The sequence below is a fragment of the Aspergillus pseudodeflectus genome (assembly GCF_044049435.1).
Source record: "Aspergillus pseudodeflectus strain CBS 756.74 chromosome Unknown BJX68scaffold_2, whole genome shotgun sequence".
In the NCBI taxonomy this organism is placed as follows: domain Eukaryota; kingdom Fungi; phylum Ascomycota; class Eurotiomycetes; order Eurotiales; family Aspergillaceae; genus Aspergillus; species Aspergillus pseudodeflectus.
This window is the reverse complement of record NW_027263778.1, coordinates 651446-675457: the sequence shown is the minus strand read 5'-3', so window position 1 is coordinate 675457 and position 24012 is coordinate 651446. Positions and strand designations below refer to the sequence as shown.

General features: G+C 49.8%; 7 protein-coding genes across 7 annotated transcripts; 3 read left to right on the top strand and 4 right to left on the bottom strand.

Moving 5' to 3' along the window:
- The first annotated feature begins 2233 nt into the window (after window positions 1–2233).
- On the top strand, window positions 2234–3184 carry BJX68DRAFT_81820 (uncharacterized protein). The gene is made up of 3 exons (XM_071049807.1): window positions 2234–2449; window positions 2505–2654; window positions 2709–3184. The coding sequence occupies exons 2-3, from the start codon at window positions 2578–2580 to the stop codon at window positions 3097–3099; spliced, it is 468 nt and encodes a 155-aa protein (XP_070904958.1). The 5' UTR covers window positions 2234–2449; window positions 2505–2577; the 3' UTR covers window positions 3100–3184.
- A 955-nt stretch (window positions 3185–4139) lies between these two features.
- Window positions 4140–5349, bottom strand: BJX68DRAFT_251977 (40S ribosomal protein eS4; the record flags this gene model as incomplete). Its single annotated transcript, XM_071042478.1, has 5 exons — window positions 4140–4193; window positions 4250–4544; window positions 4703–4987; window positions 5062–5199; window positions 5336–5349. The coding sequence occupies 5 exons, from the start codon at window positions 5347–5349 to the stop codon at window positions 4140–4142; spliced, it is 786 nt and encodes a 261-aa protein (XP_070904957.1).
- Window positions 5350–5582: 233 nt separating this feature from the next.
- Window positions 5583–7141, bottom strand: BJX68DRAFT_224717 (aspartate-semialdehyde dehydrogenase family protein). Its single transcript, XM_071038295.1, has 3 exons — window positions 6852–7141; window positions 6538–6795; window positions 5583–6466 (listed from the first exon to the last, which is right to left on the bottom strand). The coding sequence occupies exons 1-3, from the start codon at window positions 6877–6879 to the stop codon at window positions 5661–5663; spliced, it is 1092 nt and encodes a 363-aa protein (XP_070904956.1). The 5' UTR covers window positions 6880–7141; the 3' UTR covers window positions 5583–5660.
- Window positions 7142–7334: 193 nt separating this feature from the next.
- BJX68DRAFT_224716 (FAD-binding oxidoreductase) lies at window positions 7335–9824 on the bottom strand. The gene is made up of 3 exons (XM_071038294.1): window positions 8969–9824; window positions 7613–8899; window positions 7335–7552 (listed from the first exon to the last, which is right to left on the bottom strand). Exons 1-3 carry the CDS (start codon window positions 9293–9295, stop codon window positions 7403–7405), a joined length of 1764 nt encoding a protein of 587 aa, XP_070904955.1. The 5' UTR covers window positions 9296–9824; the 3' UTR covers window positions 7335–7402.
- A 145-nt stretch (window positions 9825–9969) lies between these two features.
- On the top strand, window positions 9970–13679 carry BJX68DRAFT_81469 (uncharacterized protein). The gene is made up of 9 exons (XM_071049804.1): window positions 9970–10163; window positions 10222–10369; window positions 10420–10514; window positions 10562–11149; window positions 11209–11361; window positions 11410–12603; window positions 12669–12797; window positions 12846–12962; window positions 13012–13679. Exons 1-9 carry the CDS (start codon window positions 10083–10085, stop codon window positions 13630–13632), a joined length of 3126 nt encoding a protein of 1041 aa, XP_070904954.1. The 5' UTR covers window positions 9970–10082; the 3' UTR covers window positions 13633–13679.
- Window positions 13680–14166: 487 nt separating this feature from the next.
- On the top strand, window positions 14167–18517 carry BJX68DRAFT_275599 (RNA dependent RNA polymerase; the record flags this gene model as incomplete). Its single annotated transcript, XM_071047882.1, has 4 exons — window positions 14167–14393; window positions 14442–14598; window positions 14663–15104; window positions 15164–18517. The coding sequence occupies 4 exons, from the start codon at window positions 14167–14169 to the stop codon at window positions 18412–18414; spliced, it is 4077 nt and encodes a 1358-aa protein (XP_070904953.1). The 3' UTR covers window positions 18415–18517.
- Window positions 18502–23837, bottom strand: BJX68DRAFT_81444 (DNA-directed DNA polymerase zeta catalytic subunit REV3). The gene is made up of 2 exons (XM_071049803.1): window positions 23463–23837; window positions 18502–23407 (listed from the first exon to the last, which is right to left on the bottom strand). The coding sequence occupies exons 1-2, from the start codon at window positions 23695–23697 to the stop codon at window positions 18621–18623; spliced, it is 5022 nt and encodes a 1673-aa protein (XP_070904952.1). The 5' UTR covers window positions 23698–23837; the 3' UTR covers window positions 18502–18620.
- Between the last annotated feature and the right edge of the window lie 175 nt (window positions 23838–24012).

Below are 24012 nucleotides of genomic sequence, written 5' to 3'. Positions count from 1 at the left end.
GAACTAGAAGTAAAATGGTAAAACAACATGGCTCATCAATCATCGAGGCATCATTGCTTTCACGCTAGGGTTGTAATAAAATAAGAATCCACCCTGGAAATTCAAGTGGAACGTGACCGGCAACCAATCAACCATATATCCGATGAGAGTCGACGTAAAGCGTCGCAGCGTGGCCTTGAGATAAACCCCTAAGGAACCGTTAGAAAAAGGTCTTTCTTTGGCCCATGTACAATGCGAGGCGAGGGAGCACTGATACTGGAATTCCCCACACGGGCAGCAAAAAGCAAAAAAAAAGAGCCCACCCCTCGCTCCCCTATCGATTTCCAGGGAGAAGCGGTTGCGATGTATGCGACCACCACCAATCGAGCTGTACGTTAGTATGCTCGTCGAATCGAGCCTTGAGACCGACGTTCACCGATGCTTTGTCTATTAAGACTGGCTGCCGAGAGGAGCAACAAGACTGCTCCAACTGCAACCGTTGACTTTGTCTTGGTGACATAGCAAAGGAGAAGCGGTCAGGAGCAACACCTGTGGCATTCCCGGCTGAGATAAATGGCTCAGCAGTGAGCACCAGCCATAGGGAATTCAGGGCTAAGATCCCAGAAGATTCCACTGAGTTTCTGATCAACGCCTCATCGAGTCATCGGTTCCTTGTGGACACCACTTTTGGGGCGCTACTCTAGCGGTGTGCCGGCCTTGTTGTAGGAGGTCGATCGATTGATACGAATTGACGTGCCAAAAAACGGAGCAGTACGTCGTACATGGATTCTCGTTGAATGCTGGATCTCGCCTCCCGTCAATCGGGAGTAGGAGGAGGAGGGGACGGTGAAGTTTGAGTATCGCAATGCCGTTTCATTACGGCGAGGGTATTATCGACCAAGACACTAGTAAGCTGTGATCATATTAATAATAGCATGTAGTGACGAGGGGTAGAAGTGAGATGTGATAGTGCTGGATGATGATCCATCCAGCCTGGAAGCCAAGCCACAGGGCCCGAAAGGATGGAAATAATAATAACAATAATAGTTAATCCTGGTCAACCAACACAGGGCAGTTGGGCGAGAAAGTCAAGGAGTCCTGCGTACTAGTGAGCGTCACTAGTGGCAGCCCAAAGCTGCAGCTAGTTTAGTGGTTCTTCACTTGGGACCCAGAAATTGAAACAGGGCTCGTCGGTCAAACCGAGTCTTCTGTGAGTTACACCCACATCCATGGATCACGATGGATCATAGAGCGGCTTCTCCGTCGTCCCGCAAGTCTATTGAGATCTTTCCATTGTCTTCCCCTCATCTTTCTAGCTCCCGAGGTCCACACCTCCAGCTCCTCGCCTTTTCTTTTTCTGATGTTTTTCTCCTTTTCCCTTACGAGGGTGTTGGCACTCAGGATTCAACGATAAAAGCAAAACGAGACTCGGGTCTGGTGGTGGCCGTCGGGAGAAGAGGCAAACTCCAGGCAACGCAGCTTGCAAGTGAGTATCCTCGGCCCATCAGGTGCAGTCCGAGCATTTCCGTAGTGCTTGGCCATGTACAGTTGGATCAGGAGTGATAAACCTGGGACATTATTCAAAACCGATCCGTCAAGCCGTGTGTTATCTCCAGCTCGCATCTAGCACTCCCTGGGGGCTCACACGCCTCTCATCAGACGCCGGCAGTGGCGTAGTGGCAGCATTAACACCAAAGCTGCGCTGCTGCAGCCGGAGTGCCCGTCTCCACATCCCTATACAAAATGTAGTGGGTTTCTGAGGCGATTGTCTGGACAAAGCATAGCCATCCAGCTGAACAAGCTGAGAAGGATGATCCAAGGAGGCAACCGAAACGCAGAATCTGCGGCGAAACGATCTTTGGGAAAATCTATCTTCTCGGCTAGTTGGTGGTGGGGTTGCTGCATTAAGCCATAAAACAATTCTGCATCAGTATTTTTCCTATACTCCGTAATGTCGTTCCAGGTCCGGCCGAGAACAGTCCAGGTGTCATAGCAAATAGCTAGGGCGAGACAAAAGCAAAGATTGGCCGCAGAAGGGCATGCATGTTGCTCGGACCTTCTTCACGAAGATTGTATTCACCACGCGCCGATCGCGGATGGAGAGAGAAAATTGAACCCTCGAAGAGCCAAAATGATCGCGAGACAGGAAGAAGGTTTGGGGACTCCTCAGCTTTGTGTGACCGGGTTGATTCCAAGTATGTTGTTGTTGTTATTGTTTTTGACAAGTCGAGATGTAGTAATCTGAGAATTCTAGAACGGTACTTGGTTGCCTCAGGCTAGTTCTGGCAGACTACAGTCCAGCCGGGTTGCCGATGCGAGCGACCTGCCAGGCGGGCTTCAGGCATGCATGTACATACAGGCCCTGTTTATACAACATTTGCTGGTCTTGCTGCGGGAACAACGGTTGGGTAGACGGCCTCCTTAAACCATGATAGGCTTGTTTGCTTGGATTGCTTGCGTCGTGTCAGACGTACGTGGGCTACTGGTATCCGAGGTGCAGGGTACTGGCTGACATCTGGGGAGAGTTCTTAAGCTGGTCGCAAGACCTACCTGCTCAGACAAGCGTCAAGGGTTCGAATTGATGTCCTCTTGTTGATTATGGGTTACTCTGTGTTCGGCGATTCGCGCATGGACCTCGTGCATGGGAAACAGATGGAAGAGATCAGGAGATTGAGGTGCACCCTCCCCCCATTTCGATGATGGATTGAGTTCACTAACACACCTTTCAGCGACGATAACAAGAGTACCTGGTGCGCCAGAGCCTTGGATATCACACATCAGTTGCTCCTCAATTGCCTACATAGGCAGGCCGATCCTCAGATGAACCCGATCGGATACATCGACTGCCGTTGGAGAGTTGAGCACAGAGTCTCTCGCATGTTCTTCTCTCTCCAGAGTGGTCCCATCAGTTTTGTCCTCGACATCGCATCAGGTGCAGAAGCCATTTCTCAACGGAACTATTTCCAACAGTTGGATAGTGAAGCAGTGCTTGTCTCTGGCTGTTCTCAACGCCCTACGATGAGGCGGAAAATAGTGCGGAGTATGATACCTATCAGAAAGATTCCGTTGAGCCCCCGCCCGGCCAGTGAGATTTCCGCGCGGAAACGAAATCAAAGATGACTCGTCAATTTGCAATCAATTTGAGGACTTCGAGTCAGTTGCAATCTCATATAGGATCTGAGACCTTACGGACCGCGGATTCTGCACTTCATCCAACGACCGCATGCAAAGGGCCTCTCCGCAACGCAAGGGCATCTGACCTGCACTCTACATACATACAATCCTGGTCATGACAATTAACGCGCTTCCGGGAATGCAGTCGGTGAGGGATCCCACCAAGGTCTTCTTTGGTGCGAGTGGTATCAGAAAACTGCAAGTTTACCGACATGGTCTTCGACGTGTTTATTCGCCACTTGTAGAGCGAAGCACCGATATCCCTGCTCGCCACGCTATTGAGGCAAGCGTTTGCGCTCAGACCCACGAACAATTCAGTCGGGAGACTTCTTCCTCACCCACATATAGTTGGCCGTGCATTGATGAGAGGGACGAGTCTATGTATCTATGCAATGCGGGCCGCGTGGACTGATGGGGATAACACTCCCACACCAGCGCAGAAGCAGCCATGGCATTGCGCCTGACCCGACCTAGTTTATACGTCTCGGAGGACGTGGCTGAAGGTTGGTCTAGAGGTGCTTGAACCAGGCCTTGGACAGAGTTTCCGGACGCTCGCTTGCACAACTGCTTGTGGTACGGTAGGTGGCACGGTAGCACTCAACCGGAGAGGAAAATTAATTATTGAAGGCAATGCAGGCAAGTCAAAGGACGTGGGGGTAGATCTGTTCGACGATTCTACAACTTGGAGTTATAAGAGCGGCTTGGAAAGTACTTGACTCAAAATTGGTAAACTTCGTTGGTGGTATCATCAAAAAAAGAAAGGTGCACCAATAAGAACAAGGCCATTGTTGGGGGTCGCTCTAAGTATGATGCAAGCTTACAAAGGTGAAGCAAAGCTTAGAGACAACTTTTGTTCATTCATAGTAGCAGGCGTCATACAGTCCAGGAAGCAAGACAAGAACCTGTCTATCCCGGCGGATTGGTTTTTTCTTACAATAAAGAAGCGCTTTGCTTACCCGTAGCCCCGTCCACTTACCGGACTACATCTACTGGGCAATAGCATAAGCACGACGGCGGTCACGCTCCTCAGCGATGGAGAGCTGCGTATTATGTTAGCAAATCTTCTTTGGAAGGCGTAATGGATTATAGAACGTACCTTGACACCCTTGCCCTTGGGGAGAGAGATCCAGGGCTTGTCGTGACCAATGACGAAGACGTTGCCCTCACGGGTAGCGAAGGTGTTGTCAATGGCGTCCTTGATGTGGACAATGTTGAAACCACCATCGTGACGCTCACGGTGAGTAACGACACCAACACGACCCATGTTGCGACCACCAGTGACCATGCAGACAACGCCAGTGTCGAAGCGGACAAAGTCGGAGATCTTGCCAGTAGCAATGTCAACCTTGACGGTGTCGTTGACCTTGATGGCAGGGTCGGGGTAGCGGATGCTGTAGTACCTCAATTAGCACAAAATGTCCTCAAGCGTTCAGACCCTTACTGGGAGTATAAGGATTCATTGAACAAAAGTTCTCTCGTCCTCCGCCGATCAACCAAAGCTTGGTCCAACGACTGAATGACGCGGAACTTTTGGAGAGCATTCACTCACGTTCGCGCATCGTGCGTAACCAAGAATGGGATCCCGCCCTTGCCGAGCTGCACCTTCTTGACCTTGCAGAGCTTGTACTCGGCCTCCTCAGCCTGGATGCGGTGGACGGTGAAGCGACCCTTGGTGTCGTAGATGAGACGGAAGTTCTCGCCGGTCTTCTCGATGCCGATGACGTCCATGAAACCGGCAGGGTAGGTAGGGTCGGTGCGGACCTTGCCATCGACCTGGATGAGGCGCTGCATCATGATCGCCTTGGTCTCACGGCCGTTAAGGGCGTACTTGAGACTATAAACCACCGCCGTCAGCCATATATCCTTCGCCAGCACAGATGATCGAGAGGTAAATTGAGTGTTTCGTACCGGTTGCGGATGAAGACGATCAGGGGCAGGCAGTCCCGGAGCTTGTGAGGACCGGGGGAGGCCTTGGGAGCATAGGTTCCGGACATTTTGTCCAGGAGCCAGTGCGAGGGCGCACTGAGGCGCTTTTGGTGCTTCTTACTGTTCGATCATTTCAGTCAGAATCAGATTCTCTCCAATGCTGTTAGGGACGGTTTTGTCCCAGGACAAAAATTCCTCCCAAGACGCATAAGGCGCCAGTCGAGAATCAGAATTGTCGCAAAGGTGGGAAACTCACGGTCCGCGAGGCATCTTGACTGCTTTGTCGACTGAAACCCGGTAAGTTGTCGGAAGTGTCGCAAGGAGAAGAAACGGGAAGCAAAGAAACCTTGATCTTTGATATGAGATCCACCCGCGTATTTCGCTAAGATTCTTTGTGGGATTATGCCCTAACGCTAGGCCCAAACCAGCCCCATTGGCCTAAACCAAACCAAGGTTGGCATCCTTCATTAAAGACATAACTTTTGAGATTATCTAATATGAAGTTTTATACAACAAGGAATATTTGTATAGAAAAAAGGATAGGTCTAGCGCTTTCTAAAGAAGTATGTGCTTTTACGCCTTTAAATGTATCCCTTGATAACAGCCACCTCGGCATTGAGGATCGACGAACCCGCCGCTCCAATGACAGTGTTGTGCGAAAGGGCTGCGAATCTGATGTCGAAATAACCACCAGGGTTACCTTCACGTACTCGCCCCACGCTGACCGTATACCCTCTGTTGATATCACGGTCTAATCTTGGCTGCGGCCTGTCGGGCTCATCAAAGACCTTGATTGCCACTTCCGGGGCGGAGGGGCAACCTAGCTTCTGGGCTTCAGACTGATAATCCCTCATTGCTTGCGCCACTTCTTCGGCGCTGGGCGCTGGGCGGTTCTTGAAGCGGAGCGAAACGAATGCCATATGTCCGTCGGTGACACCCACCCGGGTGCATGTCGCTCCAACCCGGAGCCCTTCTTGCTCGCTGAAGGCGGTCGCATCTGCATTCAAGGAGCCAAGAATCTTCTGTGCCTCGTTCTCGAGCTTATCTTCTTCACCGCTGATGTATGGGATGACATTATCCATGATGTCCATGCTGGGCACGCCGGGATAGCCAGCCCCCGAAACGGCCTGTTCCGTGAACACCTCTACTTCCTCCACAGGTCCAAACTTGGCTTGAAGAGCGGCGAACGGAATTACAATTCCGATGACAGCGCAGTTTGAGTTGCAAACAAGGAAGCCCTTCTTGAGCCCAAAGTGTTTCCTTTGGTGAGGAATAAGGTCAAGGTGTTGAGGGTTCACTGTAGGAACAACAAGGGGGACAATGGGATCTTTGCGATAGTTCTTTGCATTCGAGAAAACAGGAATCTCGGCTTTGATGAATTGCATCTCTAAAGTGGACAAACGAGGTTCTTGGTCAGCGAAGGCTTCAAGGGTCGTTGTTCAAACGGGTTCAACCTACCGAGATCGCCCGCAACATCACTGTTCAAGCCGGAGAATACAAGGTCACAGTCACTGAATTGATCCGCCTTGCAATCCCGCAAGACCAAGTTGCTAAGTTTCTCCGACATTGCCGTGCTCTGCTTCCATCTCACGGCATCCTTGTACTTCTTTCCCGCAGACCGTTCTGAGGCTCCGATGGCTTGAAGCTCCAAGAAGGGATGGTCGGCGAGCAGAAGAATAAACCTCTGGCCTACAGAGCCAGTAGCACCGAGAACACCTATACATCATGAGTACTGTGAACGTTCAGTTGTCCGATTGCGAAAGGGCGCATACCGCACTTCTTCTTGGGAAACGTAGCCATTTTGCTTGGGATGTCGGTGACACGATAGGCCGTAATAACCTAGTTCATGTGTTAGCTCGAATGCTGTAAAGTAGTGAACTGGAAGCAACGCAATGAAGCAGGGCAAACGAAGCGTCAATTCAAGAATCTTGCTTGGTGCAAGCCCCGCAATTTTCAACCTTGACACTTGACAAGCCTCGGGGGTAAAATTCGGAGTCTAGCTACCGACCCAGCCCATTACTTCAGTTAAGGAGGTAAAGAATCACCGGACTTACCACTCAGCTTTTGAATAATGAAGCTTTGAAGAGAGACAAATGTGGCAATTGAGAATCGAACAGCGATATCGCTCCGAGGGGAGTCATCGCCCCGCGATGAGTCAGCCTTTTTCAGGGCCCCGCCAACTCTAATTGGATCAGTGCCCCACAGCCCGAGTTTTCATACTTCGCCGGACCTTGCTACTCGCATACTAATCCGAATACCACGGCGATGTGACTTTTGTGATGAAAATCTAGGTACATTGATCTGTGGCTTTATCTCTCTCTAACTATTCATCTTTGAACTCAAAGATCTTCCCTGGATTAAGCAGCCAGAAAGGGTCAAATGCTTTTTTGACACTGCGCATCACCCCAATTGTCTCAGGACCAAGCTCCTTTCTGAGAGACGACTTCTTCCCTAAACCGACGCCATGCTCGCCCTATTACATTATCAGCATTGGCTAATGTATCCATTACACCAAGGGCAATCGGTGACCTACCGTGCAGGATCCCTCCATGTCGAGTGCGCGGTCAACCATGTCATATACCACCTTCTCAACACGCGCTTTCTCTTCCGGATTCTTGGGGTCATACATAATGCTCGCGTGAAAGTTACCATCGCCGATATGCCCAAGGATACTTGCAAACAGGCCAAGGTCGTCGAGCTCTGTCTTTGAGATTTCTGTTGCTCGGTTAGCAAGCAGTATCACAAAACCCAACGGCGCCGGCATACCAATTATATCCGGCAGTCTTGAGATCGGAACTGCGACGTCTGTAGACCACACTTCAGATCCTTCTTTCCTCAGAGCCATCATACTCCAGAGTGACTGCTTTCTTGCAGACCACAGGTCATGCGCTTCTCTCTCTGACCTTGCAAACTCAAAAGACTCAGCGTTATTGCTCTTTGAGAGGTTTTTAGTCAGACTGATACTGTCCGCAACACCGGCCTTGGTGCCTGAGAATTTGAAGAAAAGTGTGGGTAATGTCTTCCATGTCCTTCCCGTGCCACCCGCCTGATTGATGACATCCATCTGGACATCATCAAGGATTTCCATGCACTGCACGGGGATTCCTTTCCTTATGAGCTGCATGGCAGTGGATGCAGCATCACGAATTGTTGGGAAGGCGACGACGCCAACACGAGTCTCCTCCGGGATTGGAGCGAGCTTAAGCGTAGCTTCGGTGACAATACCAAGCGTCCCTTCAGAACCGACAAATAACCCCGTTAGATTGTATCCAGCTGATGTCTTGCGGGGCCGCCGGCGAGTCTGAATCACCCGGCCATCTGCCAGAACCACCGTAAGGTTGATGACCCAGTCCTTCATGGTACCATACCGCACAGCATTCGTTCCACTACAGTTGGTCCCAACCATGCCTCCTATCATAGCAGATGGGCCCGGATCCACGGGAAAGAATAGGCCACTGTCCTTGATCTTTTCATTCAGTTCCATCCATTGGATCGATGGTTGAACAACGACGTCCATGTCTGCTTCATGTAGTTGTATAATCCGATTCATGTTTGCGAAATCAATGGTCAATCCGCCATAAGGAGCCGAAAAATTAGCCTCGAGGCTGGAGCCACCAGAGTATGGCACGATTGGCATCTTGTATGCGTAGCAGATTTTCGCAATCTCAGACACTTCCTCCGTAGTGGATGGGTATGCAATAGCGACCGGTAGTCGATCTGCGTTCAAGCTCGACCACTCAGAGAAACCATGTCGTAGCAGATCATCTTCGTCGGTCACAATTGCCTCTTCTCCGAGTTTGGCTCGTAACTCAGCAATGGCCTGGGAAGGAAAGACAGTTGTCAGCCAGATTCTTGAACAAGTACCCGCTGATGAAAAATGCGCACTTACCTTCTCAAAGTCCTTTGCGGTCCCGTATTGTGGAATCCCGGTCTCTCTGGTTTGGGTTAATTGAGACGCGGCGAGGCCATAGCCGATGCCAGCAGCGAGGGTGGAGAGGAGAATTGTTTGGCCCGTAACCCAGGAAGACGAACTCCCTTTTGATGATCCAGAGCTCGGATCATGAGCTTTATTCTCCCTCCGGTCTCCTGGGCTGGAGCTGTTCAAACGAACGGTCTTCGAAGGTAGGTAGAGCTGAGCACCTGGTCGGCGAGAGAGGATGCAGGGATTTGCGGGGAAGCCCCGGGACAGGATATTAAGCCTTCGTGTAGCTCTCATCTCACAGGATCGCGAGAATTATGATAATTCAGATAGTAACACCGTATTTTTGTTGCGCCAGCGGTGTAATCGTTGTCGTTTTATCCTGAGAGCGACTTGCGAAAGCGCTCTCGGCTGCTGTGCGGGGAGAAACTCCATCGGCAAAGACAGGCCAGGATCACGGAATTCGGCCGAGTGAGAGGACGACGAAGGCGAATGGTAGTGGGATGGCGAGCTTTGCTGACCTTCCCCCACGCTTGTCTGGCTGATCCCTCGACCGCGGTCGGACTGAAGTCCGAGAGCCATCCGTGGAATTCGAGAGTCTTCCCACAACAATCTAAGAAAAGCCTTGGCAGTTCGCTGCTGACGAGTCCATGGAGGAAGCGGAGAGTATGGCACCTGTACAGATTGGAGGGATGCGCTCTGAACTGAAGCAAGCAAACGGCGTGGAATTTTTATTTTTTTTGTGGTATAGGACAGAGCTAATCTAGACAATAATGGCGATAATGGTCCCGGATACCACTACCCACCTGTCAAGGCCACATCATTTTGCTTCCGAGGAGGTACCTACGTACCTTGGAGTTCCTGTCAAGATCCGGGGGAAAAGAATGGGGTGGAACTGGGTGACTGGTGGCTGCCGAAACCAGCCCGTTGAGGGGGCAACCAACCACAGCAGAGTTCGAACCTCGTCAACATAATCATTCACTCTTCTCGCCCGCACAAAGCCCCAGTGACTAACAGGTTGATCAGAGCTGAGTACTTACCAGTTTAGAATTGATAACGCCTGATCTTCCGGACACTCATCAGAATGACGGCTGGGTCAGGTACATTCTCTCTGGGGCGAGAAGTGGAACGCTTGGTGACGGCGACATATGCACCATCACTCCAGGTAGACCCCACTCCTAACGATTAGCAGAAGGATAGATAAACTGATTATGTGGCTCGAGAATCTCTACAACTTGACTCAAGAAGTCACTCCGACCTTGATTGATTCATGGGCTTCCCACAAACCTTGCCAACTCGGAGCTCTAGCTGAAGTTCTTGTTGATGGTCTCTCACGCTCGCGCCTGGCTCTGTCCATTCTTTCCAGCTTCGGTAGCTAAGCCATAATGACCTTTTGCAACTCTTTCTAACGCCATTGACAGGGAGAGCGCCTGGGTTCAGGGACTATTTACTCCGACAACATCCGTACCTTTTGGATCAGTTCCTTCAACAATCAACTGGAAATGATGAAGCCGAGGTAAGCCTATTGCTAGTCGACGGTAAGCAGGACTAAACGTATGGCAGTACGTTCCAGTATGCATCTCGCTGCTCTCTTCTCCATTGCCTCGCAGCACCGTTCCACCAGCAAGCCTTGTACCTTTTGTCATGAAGATGGTTGGCAGGATACAGGAGAGCCCGTCAGTGGACAATGTACGGTCCCTCTACTCGATATCAGGCTGTTTAACAGACATCTTGCGCGAGCTACCACAGGACGTAATGTCCTGCTTGCAAATAGAACTAACAAAGACACTCCGTGACCTCAAAGATCACATGGGAAACCTCCTGTGTCTCGCAACATTCGCAAGGCTTGCATCTTCCTGGAGCTCTGTGGAGTCTCCATCCTGGTTGCAGAATGTCAAAAACTTCTTTGGGCCCAAACGTGGTCTCAAGACATTAGACCTTGTAGTTCTGAGGGTCATCCTAGCCTGTTCGGCCAACTGTGAAGGCTTGACGGCTGAACAGTCCGCGGAAAGCATCTATCTTGCAATTGAGATATGCAATACAGTTGATATGGCACAGCGCCGCTGCTGGATCGAAGGAAATTCGATCAAGATAGCCAAGCTTATCGAGAAGGCTACGCGAGATGGCATTAACCACAGCGTACAGACTCTGGTAATAACGTTCCTGCCGCCCATATAATGTCCGTTCAATACCGCTCACGCCTCTACTAGGGTCTATCATTCCTTGCATCACTTCTTCCCGAATCTGCACTGTCCCCTTATCTCGCGAGATTACCCCTGGAATGGATTGTGCCTGAGAATAGCGCAAATGTGCTCGAGGTCCTCCCATCACATATTTTACCTCACTTAGTCGAAGCCAACGCCGTGAGTGTGTATTCTTGACTGCTGTAGCCTCCTACTAAATGCTACTAGGCTCACTCACATCAGTATGCGCTGAATAAAGTGTTGGGCTACGTCTTCGCAGTTCTTTCGACCAGCAAATCGGACGACATCGCCGTTGATGGATTGCGATTGGCAAGATCATTATTAGACGGCTTGCGAGCTTTAGAATTGCCGCCTCTTCCTCCCGCGTTTATAAGTTCAATGTCTAAGAGATATGGCGATGCCGTTCAGGACTTGGTGGAGAATTACCCCAGGCAACCCAGTTTCTCAGACTGTGAGGGAGTCGCCGCATGCTATCATGCGGTTTCGAATCTCGAAAATGAATTGATCTTTGATTTGCTTACATTCTGGCTGAAGATGACCCTATCGCAAAGGATTGAACAAGTGGCGTCACCATCATCCGAGTTGAACATACTTATGAAGATTATGACAAAGAGCAAGAGCATGCTACCCCAATCGAGATGCACATTCTCGGATGCCAGACCTCTTGCTCTGCGCAATTGTCCCCCTCTCCATAGAGTCCTTGAAAAGACAAATATCTCAAGAGGTGATTGGAGAGCAGGGATGAAAGATATCATGGCGGCCAATTCTCGCATGGTAAATGACAGCATCATGCAGAAAGTTGAACACATTTGCTATGAGCTAGAGCAACGCTGTGGCAGCATTGAAGCTCCTCTCAAGAAGGCGGAGGAAGAACGCAGTCAACAGTATCTGGAGGCCGAGAGACTGAAACGACAGACTAAAGATCTGGAAGACGAATTACAGGTAGCCTCAAACACAATCTCGGAGCTGCGGGAGGAGATGTCTCGCCTAGAAATATACGCCAATTCAGCTACTAGCCGTGCCGAAGAGCTTTCTATGAGCTTAACTGAGGCAAGACAGGCGCTTGAAGACCTTCAAAGTACCTCGGAAGGTACTCTCGCCGGCGAACGAGAGGCCTTTAGGACTAGGGAGCTCGACATGATCGCTTCCTTGAGCGCAAAGGACGACCACCTGGAAGAACTTCAGGAACAGCTCAAATCCCAGACGGAAGAGCATGCGCAATTGGAGACGATGCTCGTCGCGATATCTAAGGAAAAGGATTCCTTCCATGAAAGTATCGTCACGCTAAAGCATGAGGTCTCAATTCTACGAGCAGAGGTCGAAGAAAGGGACAAGGAAATTCAAAGCCTGATGACAGGGAAAGAAGTCGCGGACAACCAGACTGAGGAGCTACAAGCCAAGGTTAGTAAATGGCCTGTGTCTAGTACAGCTCAGTACGCACTGACTCATAGTACCATCATCTACAGTTGCATGAAGAGGTGACAGAGTCAGAAGGGCTTAGGGCTGCTCTCCGAGACACAATCGAAAAATCAAAGGCAGAGTTAGAAGAGATCAGAATGCAGTCCGAGCTTCAACATTCAAAAATGGCTGAGGAGGTAAGCTCCTTAGTAGCTGCGTTGTCTGCTCCTCGCTGACGCTCACAGGCAACACAACAAAAGTCCAAAATCATGACTTTGCAACGTGCGATGCAGGAGGCAACCTCAAACGCGACAAGAGACCTACAAACGAGGGAGAAGCGGATTCAACGCCTGGAAAGAAAGGTACAACCCCATCGCCATCCATTTATCTCTTTTTCTAACAATGGCACAGGTTCAGCATCTACGAGATGAACGGGCGGCCAAAGCTCGTGAATTTATAGAAGCACAGCAGCATATTAGCCGACTCATGAGTGTCATGGGATTTAAACCTACCTCTCCAGATAACCGAGCCTCGAGCAAACACCGCGCCCGGCCTTTGCCAGAGCCGTCGCACTTTGCCATGATGCAAACACAAACGGACACAGTTGCCGGTGACTCTCAAAGTCAAAGTCGAGGGGATGATCTGCTTGCCACATCCATGGAAATCAGCACGCCTCGCCCTGGGCCTTGTAGCCCTAAGCGATCCGGGAACACCGCATTTCCCTCGGCCCAACCGTCACCTCCCCGGTCTCAGGAAACGAACAAAAAATCAAAAGAGTCGGCATTTCGGGACACTGCTACCTTACGCAGGGAGCGAAGGCCTCTCGCAGAGGCCGATGCAAATAGCCAGCCCAACTCACAGTTAACCCAGGTATCCATAACTAACCCCCGTGATGAGTTCCACGGCAGCCAGTGCTGCAACCAGGCAGATCAGAATTATCTTGATGACATTGACTTGGAGTTTTCAAAGGAGTTCGTCTTTACAAGCACCTCTCTTTCTGAATTGAATGGCCATACACATGGCCGAGGCTGAGCGTGTAATGTTATATAATTTTTATGACTGAAGCAGTATAAACCATCAAATTAAGTGTTACTAGACTTTCTTTTCTCTATCTTCCATTCACTTCTGACATAACTTCTTGCATGTATTGCTTTGTCTAGCGGGTGCCTGCAGGAGTCTCGGCGTCGTCAACTGTTTTGATCTACTTCACATCTGCCTTCCAATTTCTCTGGCGGCAACCCCTAGTCTCAACCTATTCCATCTCGACAAGAACAGGAACGCGAGCTAAGCTCAAAGGCATACCAGTGAGCTCAATTCTACCAGCTTTACCCTCCTTTTTAAGTAGAGAGCTACCTCTAATTAACTGCTGAGCTAGTTCAGCGTTCACTTGTGAGGAGAAATCGCGAACACATCTCAGTACCCTTCTGCAAGCCTACGTCTTGAACCTCAAATACACCTCACCTTCGTCCTCGTCCTCATCCTCGAACAATCCTCAGAGTGCTTACTCTGTACCACTTCACGACCTTTGGTTCTTTGGAACCACTGCCTGCCGCTCATTCCAGTACGATGCGTCTACCCAGGAACAGACCGGGCTCTGTCCCTCAGCTCCCACAACCAATCATGGCACCTTGGGCGTCGTGGGAATCAGTTTCTGTCAGACTTACGAATGTTCCTGATAAATTGAGTACCTTTGAGCTCTTCCGGGCATTCAAAAATGAAGGTGTTATTACCTCCATCGACCTCTTTGAGGATTCGCATGGAAACAAAACCTCAAAAGGCAAGATCCGCTTCAGGTAAGGTGAATCCTTCTCTTTTGCTCTTCACGGTTCTGATTTAAGTAGCCCGCCTCCCAAGGATGACTTTTGGAGGAGAGGCTCAAAAACTGTCTTCGGTCAGGACGGGAAGTCGTACACTATATACCTGAATCTTGAAGACAGACCTCCTGAGTGGGATGTACCAAGTCCAGTCCGTCCTGGTATCAAATACCCTGCAGAACTTGTGAGTTACTCCCCAATAAACCATACTGGTATCCAATACGCCTTAGCTAATCCCGCACATTCAGAAAGTACCAATCTCTTCGATGGAGATCGGCTTCCTCGTCAATGAAACAACGATGATGCCGATGCGCACAGTGGGATCATCAACAAACGAACAGGCCTCTGTGGTGTTGAACTTAAGACGCAAGGATCTAATTGTATACTTCAGGCTTCCCATACTCGGTAGACAACACTCGCAAGAGTATCGCCTCAAAGTTCCATTTTCGCAGCTTGACAGGTTCTTCCAGACGCAAGACCCATCGACTGGTAACATCTCCCATTACACTTTCCTGAGTTCTCCCCCACATTACCATCGTCGAATCAACAACACTGAGAGTACATTTATTGAAGAGACGAGCTGGCGAGAGTCGGATACTTGGTTCAGGCAAGCGCATATCGTTCATAATCCGCAGGAGCATGCTACGCTTCCGGTCAGCCTCCGGAAACAGAATCCAGTCATTGATATTGGTGAGGCAGCTTCCCTAAGCCCGCAGCAGTTTTGTGATTGACTAGCTAACCCAATATAGGTCGCTGGAATGCCTTTCGGATAAACTACCCTCCAAATAGCGACGCGAAAAGAAGTTTCAGTTCCTTCTGTGACATCTTGAGCGATTATAATGTCGCTGTGGAAAAATCTGATCGCTTCACCACATGCGCCAACACCGAAGAACGGCGTACACCAGTCTGGAAATGGATTGATCTCAACTCTAGGTCTTCAGCTACATCGATACAAGACCTTTGGGATCCGGACCACATTCATCTGTCTTTTCCAGTTCGTTACCAATTAGAGGTGTGCATATCTCAGGGCTTCCTGTCGGAATTCAATATGACCCGTGAATTCGCGCTCAAGCTGGCTGAACTTGAGGAGTCGCACGCAAAAAAGCTGCTCGAGCATGTTGCTCTTCAAAAGAAAATCTACTACAACCCGATGGAGATCTTCGACCTTCAATTCATAAAGGGGGCAACGGGAGCAAACATACCATCCTACTGTTGCCAGATGCGTTCTGCAAGGATCACTCCAAGCACAATATACTTCAACATACCCTCGGTTGACATATCAAACCGTGTCATCCGAAGGTATATCCATCTCGTTGACAACTTTCTCCGAGTCAGATTCACAGATGAGAAGCACTGGGGTCGCATACACGCTGCTTCAGATAATAGCATGGACGAGGTGTTCACTCGGATCAAAAGAGCCCTAGCTAATGGCATCGTAGTCGGGAGCGCTCGCTACGAGTTTCTCGCATTTGGAAACTCGCAATTCCGCGAGCATGGGGCGTATTTCTTCGCACCGAAAGACGGTGTTACGGCTGCCAGTATCCGTGCTTGGATGGGAAAGTTTAGCGAAATAAGAAACATTGCGAAGCATGCCGCAAGATTAGGGCAGTGCTTCTCAACCACTCGGGCCATCGCTGGATGTTCGGTACATATCAAGAGAATTGACGACATTGAGAGAAATGGTTACACTTTCTCTGACGGTGTCGGAAAAATTTCAGCATTTCTCGCCCAAATGGCAACGTCGGAGCTGAAGATCAAAACACCCACGGGTGAACCTCCATCGGGATATCAGTTCCGCCTGGGGGGTTGCAAAGGAATGCTCATAGTCTCTCCGGATGCCCGCCGACAAGAAGTCCACATACGCAAAAGCCAATTCAAGTTTGCAGCTCTTCATCAAGGACTAGAGATTATCCGTTGGTCTCAGTTCTCCATCGCAACCCTCAATCGGCAGCTCATCCTTGTGCTATCCACCCTGGGAGTTACTGACCAGGTATTTCACTCGAAACTCAGAACAATGCTCAGAAACCTGGATGAAGCTATGCAGAGCGACCCAAAGGCGGTTTACCTACTCAGAAAATACGTGGATCCCAACCAGACTACACTCACCATCAGTCAGATGGTCCTCGACGGCTTTAGGAGGTCAAGCGAGCCGTTTGTGACCTCCCTTTTGACTCTCTGGAGGGCATGGCATCTGAAATATCTAAAGGAAAAGGCAAAGATAGTCCTTGATCAAGGTGCATGTCTGTTGGGTTGTATGGACGAAACTGCGACGCTGAGGGGGCATTTCTATGACAAAATTCCAAAAGCAGGTACATCGCGTGAAGAGAAGATTGCAGCGCTGCCTGAAATTTTTGTTCAAGTCTGGCGCACCGAGGACGGCGGGAAATATGAGGTGATTGAAGGGTTGTGCATCCTAGCCCGTAACCCTTCACTGCACCCCGGAGATATCCGGGTTGTCAAAGCAGTCAATGTCCCCAGTCTCCAGCATCTCAAGGACGTCGTTGTTCTACCCCAAACTGGCGATCGAGATATCGCAAGTATGTGTTCCGGTGGCGACCTTGATGGAGACGATTACTTGGTGATTTGGGACGAAGACCTCTTGCCGGACGGCTGGTTTCGAGAGCCAATGAATTACACAGGCAAGAAAGCTCAGGATCTCGACCACGACGTCACGGTTGACGAGATTACTTCATTTTTCGTCACATACATGAAGAACGATTGTCTACCCACGATTGCACATGCGCACCTTGCATGGGGGGATTACTTAGAGAACGGGGTGAACGAAGCCAAGTGCATTCAACTCGCTCAACTTCATTCAGATGCCGTCGACTACAACAAGACAGGCAATGCAGCGGTCATGACACGCGCCTTGCGACCCCGCAAATGGCCCCATTTCATGGAGAAGAACAACAAGCCAGAGCATTGCACCTATCATTCGGGTACTGTTCTCGGTCAACTGTACGATGCGATAGAGCGTATCGACTTTGTCCCAAGTCTAGAGAAGGATTTCGATCGACGAATCCTAAACTGCAAAATAAATGTTACCGAAGATCAGTACGAGTTTGCAAGGGAGCTCAAGGTTCAATATGACATTACCATCCGTCGGGTCATGGCGCAGCATGAGATCAAGACAGAGTTCGAGGTATGGTCTACCTTTGTGCTTGGCCACTCCAACATGGCCAGAGACTACAAATTCCACGAGGATATGGGAACAATCTCCGCGGGGCTTCTGGAAGACTTTCGAAAGCGTGTCTATGAAGAAGCCGGTGGTCGAAACTTCGACGTGCTTGCCCCTCTTGTCGTCGCAATGTATAAAACCACACATGAAGAAATGGCTGTGGCGCTGGCCAAGCATAGAAAGGACAACCCACACGATGGAAGACTCTTCAATAGCTCCTCGACCCTGAAGATTGAGCATCTGCCTCTCATCAGCTTCCCATGGATTTTCCACAAAGTCCTAGGTCAGATTGCAGTCGGTCACTACGATCATCCAGAGGCTGCAGATACTGTTACGCTCAGTCAGCTTAATGAGGGCAAACCAGAGAAATTCAATTCCGGTGATACTGGTAGAGATCTTACCACACCTGGACTGACGCAGCCGGTCCTACCCGCCGGAAACGATGATCCGTTTGGACTTAACTTGCAAGATGCCGCCACAGTTAGGTCAAACCACGCCATGTCCTGGGATGAGGGCGACATTGGTTCTCTCGAGCAGCTCCTCGATTTTGGCCTCCTGAAACCCCCAAGTACACCATCCTCGTCATTGATCATTACCAAGTCGGAAAGGGAGTCTAGCTTGCTAGATCTGGGTGCCGGATGGGTGGCCGACCCCATAAACGTCATGCAAAACTTGAAAGAGAACGTGAAGGGCAATGGGATGTCGCAGGAGTTGTTGGAACACAAAGTCGAGCGGTCTCGTATAATCGAAGTCGAAGAGGAAGAGTGCAGCGTTGGTGATACGCTCGGCATTAACAAGTTGAGCGAGCTGGCTGGTCTTTGATCTCGTTTTGGCAAGATGAGAGGTGGTATCTAGAGCATTTCCATCTTCGAGTTTAGTGCCAACCATGTATCCCATATCTTCCATTACACCTAGAAATACTACCTAGGTTGAGCATGCGATTCAGTAAATTCATTATGCCAAAAGTGGTGGTGTCCAAGAGATTCCTGTTTCGCTTCCAAAATCAGACATCTAACCAATATACGAGACTACCACTCCAAGCTATCCCGACAATTATCTTGCAATAGACCGATCACAGGGCCCAGAACCGCATTTGTATGTCTCCAATGGGAAGAACTTCGAGTTCTTGCATAAAACACGGGACAGTCCAAGCTGTCACACTTGACGTCGTCCCCGAATGGAATATCCATGCAGGATCGGCAGACACGCTCGAGGTTGGCGACTCTCTGCTCAGCTTGCCGCTGACGTGCGACGATGTCTAGCAATGAGATGTGCGAATGGTGCATGCAATTTACGCAGAGTGGAACTTCAGAATCTTCGAGCTTAACCTTGCAAACGATGCAGGTGGAAGACTTCATGTATGACTCTAGGGTCTTTGAAGGGTTGTTGCTCTTTCCTCCAGCGACGGCGACGGCCGCTCCATCCACCCGGCGGATACGGTGGAATTTTGGCATCTCGTCGTACCATTGGCGGACGTTTGCCCCTACCAGATTGAAGATGCGCTCTAATGGGGGTATCAAATTTTTGGTGATGTAGTACTCTGCGTCGAGATCGAGCTGGGCGTCTTGGAGGAGGGTCTCGGGGGTCACACAACGATCGATCAGTCTTGACCCTGGGGCTCCAGTAACCACGACATAGGGAACACGTTCGCCATATTGAGGTTCCGCACGCGGGTCCTCAAGCATTTTCTTGGTACTGATGAGAGCACCTGCAGGGAGTGTTCCTTTTTCGCTATATGTTCCCAGCTTCACTGCCCTGGCAAAGCAAAAATCTTGTACGGAGACACGACCCTGCATGATCTTTGTACACTGGCTTTGAAAGTAACTTTTGACCTGGCTCAGATCCGCTGTCCTGAAAAGAAGCTTGAGTGCTTTCTCCTCAATCTTTTGCTCGGCTGGTGTACCGTCGCGCCGGACGGTCTCGATACCTTTGGCGTCGAATTCGGGTTCTTTCTGATCTCTATGTTCGTACTTGAAACCGACATAACGCTTCTTGGCAAGTAAAACGCATGGATGATAAACCTTCTCGAACTTGAGTTTCACAGGGTGTGGGTTCATGTCTGTGACAGCTCGCGCAATTTCTTCTCCGATGTCAAAAGCCTCTTCTCGACTCCGTCCTTTGAGGTACACAAACAGACTGTCTGTATCTCCATACACTACTTCGGCGCCCCATCTCTCAATCGAGTGAATGAAAGCAATCGCTCTTTCAAGTGTCTCGCGACCTGATTGGACGATGCTATCTGCTATCTCAGAACAAGGCATCCTCCCTGAGAATGATGCCGAGGTGTACCCGTATGTAACGTTTGCGATTAGCTTGAGCGCAAGTTGTCGATTGTTGAGAAGGCGTTGCAGTGCCTTGTCGTCCTTGTCCAACTTCATGCCAGTCTTCACCATGACGCGAGTCTCTAGTATCTCGGCAAGCATTTTGGCGAGCAGGGATTTGCGCACGGCAGGCTTTGCATAAATCATGCCATTTGGGGCAACATTGATCTGGTCTTGTAGTAACTCCAAAACCCTCGGTTGTCGATTGTAGTCTGTAAAGCCCATTTTATTCCGTCCTCTCCAGGAATGGACTCTCCCGAGAAACGTCGAGTAACAATAGTTATAAGCGATCATGATACTAGGATACAAGGACTGAAAGTCCAAAACCAAGAGAGGACTTGTGTAAAAGTCGCTTTGGGGTTCCATAACCAACGGGAGGCATTCGAGAGCATTCTGCTGACCGACTTGTTTCCTACTTGGGGAAACAAGCATAAAGTTTTCGGGTTTCGCAATGCGAAACATCAAGGACTCGACCTTGAACTGAGATCCTCGAGAGAATACGGAGTAGAAATCAATCCCGAGCAATCTGGCCTGCTCACTGGTCCTCGGGATCAACTCGTTTGCGTCTAGAATCTCAATGTTGAGTTTGACGCGTGAGATAAAATAATTGACCACTTTCATAAAGTCTCGGGGCCTATCACTCTGATACCATGCGGTAAGATCGCGGAACGAGTAATGTGGAATCCTGCGGTGCAGGAGGTGGAATACAACGTTTTCCATTGTGTATTGCAACAAGTTCATCTCGCTCCTCATGGCACGCCAGATGTTGACCATGTGCCGGCCGGTAATTCGGATTGACGAGGTGTGGTTGAAGCCCCATTTATCAGCCTCCATGCCAAATCTTCCATGTGCCTGCGACTTTACTCGAGAAAGTTCGTCGCAAAGATCGAATTCATACTTGTTTCTTGCTCTTTCAATCACGTATCCCCAAGAGCCATTGTGAACCTCGTACCCGGTGATGATATCTGGGTCGTACAATCGGACAAGGTCAACTAGCCTGTTGATTAGGTCCAATTCCGTTGGCTCATGCTCCCAAGCAATACTCAACGCTTTGGATACCTTCAATTCAGGCCGCTCTCCCTCTCCCTGAAATACAACTCCCGCCTGAGAGCATGATGGATCGTCTTCAGCATCATCATCTTCTGAGCCGACACACCAGAAGAAAGACACTATTTCGTCTTCCTCTGGGTTTGGTGAAAGTTGTCCACGTGTGTTTACATGAAGCTCTAAGCTCATGGTGCTCATGTATTGTGCCTGATGCTCAACATTTGTCGATTTCTGATTCTGCGAATATTTGAAGCCGTACTCATTGTTCTGTGTTGGCCCCTCAATTTGTGAGAGCGCTTTTAACCTCGCCTCTCTCTCTTCACGTTGCTTTTCTGACTTGGCCTTTTGGTTCGCGAGTTCACGTTCCTGGGTCTCAACCCAAGCGACCACCTCAGCACGGCTAGGTGGTACGGGAGCGAATTCCCAGAACCTGGATGTGGATGCCGCCCGCAGCTGTTTGTCCAACTCTTGCCAGTCACTTTTACTACTGAACGCTGAGGTTTCATCCCGCAGTGCGTGTGAGCGGCCCAACGGATCGAATTTGGGGAGATGATGTATCCCTATTCCTTCGAGTCGAAATTCCTTTCCTGCGTAGTCGCGTGGACGTTCGGGCACATCATCGTCGCAGCTATAGTGAGGCTTTTGGTAGACGATGGTGGGATATCCGTAATTAGACAGCGTTGAAGATACCTCATTAGAGCTAGGACAGGGTCGGCGCAAGCAACCTAGACGAGTGCTTTGAGGAATGTTGAATGCATCGGACACAAGGACGGAGAATTCAGACGCGCTGATATCTGCTGAATCAAAGTTCTTGACGGTAGAAGAAGAAGTAGACAACTGTGATGTGCTCTCGCTTTTCTGGGTGTAGCTTGTTCGCGGTCCTATATCTTCAGGCAGAGCTTTCGAACCCGATGCTTCCTGGCTAAACCGCAATATCGTCATAGGATCGTTGGGGTCTTTGACGACAGGAAAATTCAATATCCTGTTTTGGCCAATTCCTCTAGGACGGATTGTGTGTTGAGAGGATAGGGTTTTCGTCTGCGAAGACATTTGCACTGCAGCAGAAGTTGACAGGACACTGCCTAACGCAGTTTCGTTGCGCCGTTTGCGCTGGATAGAGTCATTTCGGCCTCGAGAGCCACTAGTATCTGTCTTGAGCAAATGTCCATCATCATGAGTGGAAGCTGCGGCGGGCACTTGTACTTGTTTCCGAGACTTGTGAGCATTCCTTGAATCCGAATCGCCCACATCCACAACAGTGTCCAGCGTATTCGAGCCACGCAAGTTGCTTTGTTCTGAAGGCGGACTAGTTGTGCAAGGTGTGTCGAGATATTCTGCATCAGGATTTTCATCCTGAGGCATGTCGTCGCCTACCATGATCATTTCATCCAAATAGTCCTCTTCCTCAGATAACATGTCGACCATACTGTCATTATCAGAAAAATAAGAGTCCCAGTCTGAATCGGTTGGTCGAACGGCATTTTCATCCACCAAATCCTCTCCCCGCTCCCTTGTTTGATCACTCCTAGCGTTGTAGGACAGTTGCAGGTTAGCAAACCCGTCTGCGCCCGGATAAAAATCCTCGACGCTCTCGAGTGCAGATTTGATATCTTTGGCGAGGGGAGTTTCCTGAACAAGCCCATTCAGCGTGACGTCCCGGTCATAGTCCTGCTTTCTCTCTTCAACGATGATTTGATGAACCAGGCGTTTCAACTCATCCCCATGGATCCACTCTCCTTGAGAAGTATTCCCTGGGTTAGCCGACAATGAGACCAAATCTTCGTCACTAAATGGGCTGCTCTCGGGATCGACAAGACCAAGGCGCTTCTTCCTTCGCTGCTTCTCGTCCTGCCATAGCCCTGCTAGACTTGGCACAAGTTTTTCGTTTGAGGACACGGGCCCCAGGAGCTCACCAAAGTCCTGGTGGATGGAACGTTGGCTGATTTCCAATCTATTAAGGATATCTTGAACGCACACATCTGCTTCCAAAGAACAATGGCTTTGCTTGGGCAATATGCTTTCGTCGGTTATCCAACCAGATGGTATGGAACGATCATGCCAACGAGAGGTCAAATCAGGCAGATCTAGATACTCCGGTATGGGAGAGCGAAATCTAACCTTGCTGCACTTCATGAAGGCGCAACCATACAAACTGTAATCGCACATCCATTGCGGAACGTATTGCAGGTGACTTTCGAACGGTTGAATTGGGCGTTTCATTACAGCTCCTTGGAGAAGCAAGTCCGCCAGTCTATTGATATACATGGGATTCAAAAGGTAAATCTTGAAAAAGAACCGGAAGCCCACGTGGTAGCCATAGAATGGGACACCCTTGACCAGGGTGATATGCGCAACAAAGGCTGCCTTCTTGTCGTATGCATTCCGCCGATAGCTAAGCGCCAAAGCATGGTCGGCAGAAATGTGTAGGCTTCTTGCGGCCGAGCGCACTGACGGATGGGTAAGTTTTAAGATTAGCAGCGGTTTGATACAGGGAAGACTAACCTGCCTCAGGATCAAGGTCCCCATCATACTGAACATAGAGATATGGAAAGGCACCATGCACATGAACGCAGACCTTTTGACCAGTCTCCGTAGTGCCGAATATCCGAATCACCGGAACTTTAGGCCTATAGGATTTCTCACTCGCGCCATCCGTAAAAGGCAGAGGAGGGTCAAATTCCGTTGGGTTTGCTTGATAATGGTCCACACAGTTTAGACGCACTTGAAACGGCTCCATGGAGTATGCTCGTTATGCGACAGCCAACGCTGTCAGCAAGAGGAGGAGGGACTCATATGCAACGATCATATCATGACAAAAGACTCCATGATCAGGTCGCACGATGAGTTCGCATAAAACAGGGAAAATGAAAGCTGGTCATGGAATGAGGCAGGCGTTGACGCGTTTGGGTTGGGTGGCGCGAAAACGCCAGATCACGTGCTACCAATAATCTATTGATGCCGAAGCTTCCACTCACTGTCAAAGATTCTCACCCTTTTGCACAACAGTGCTGGACATTGTTGGGAGCTCCATTCATGACCTTGCTCTAAATAC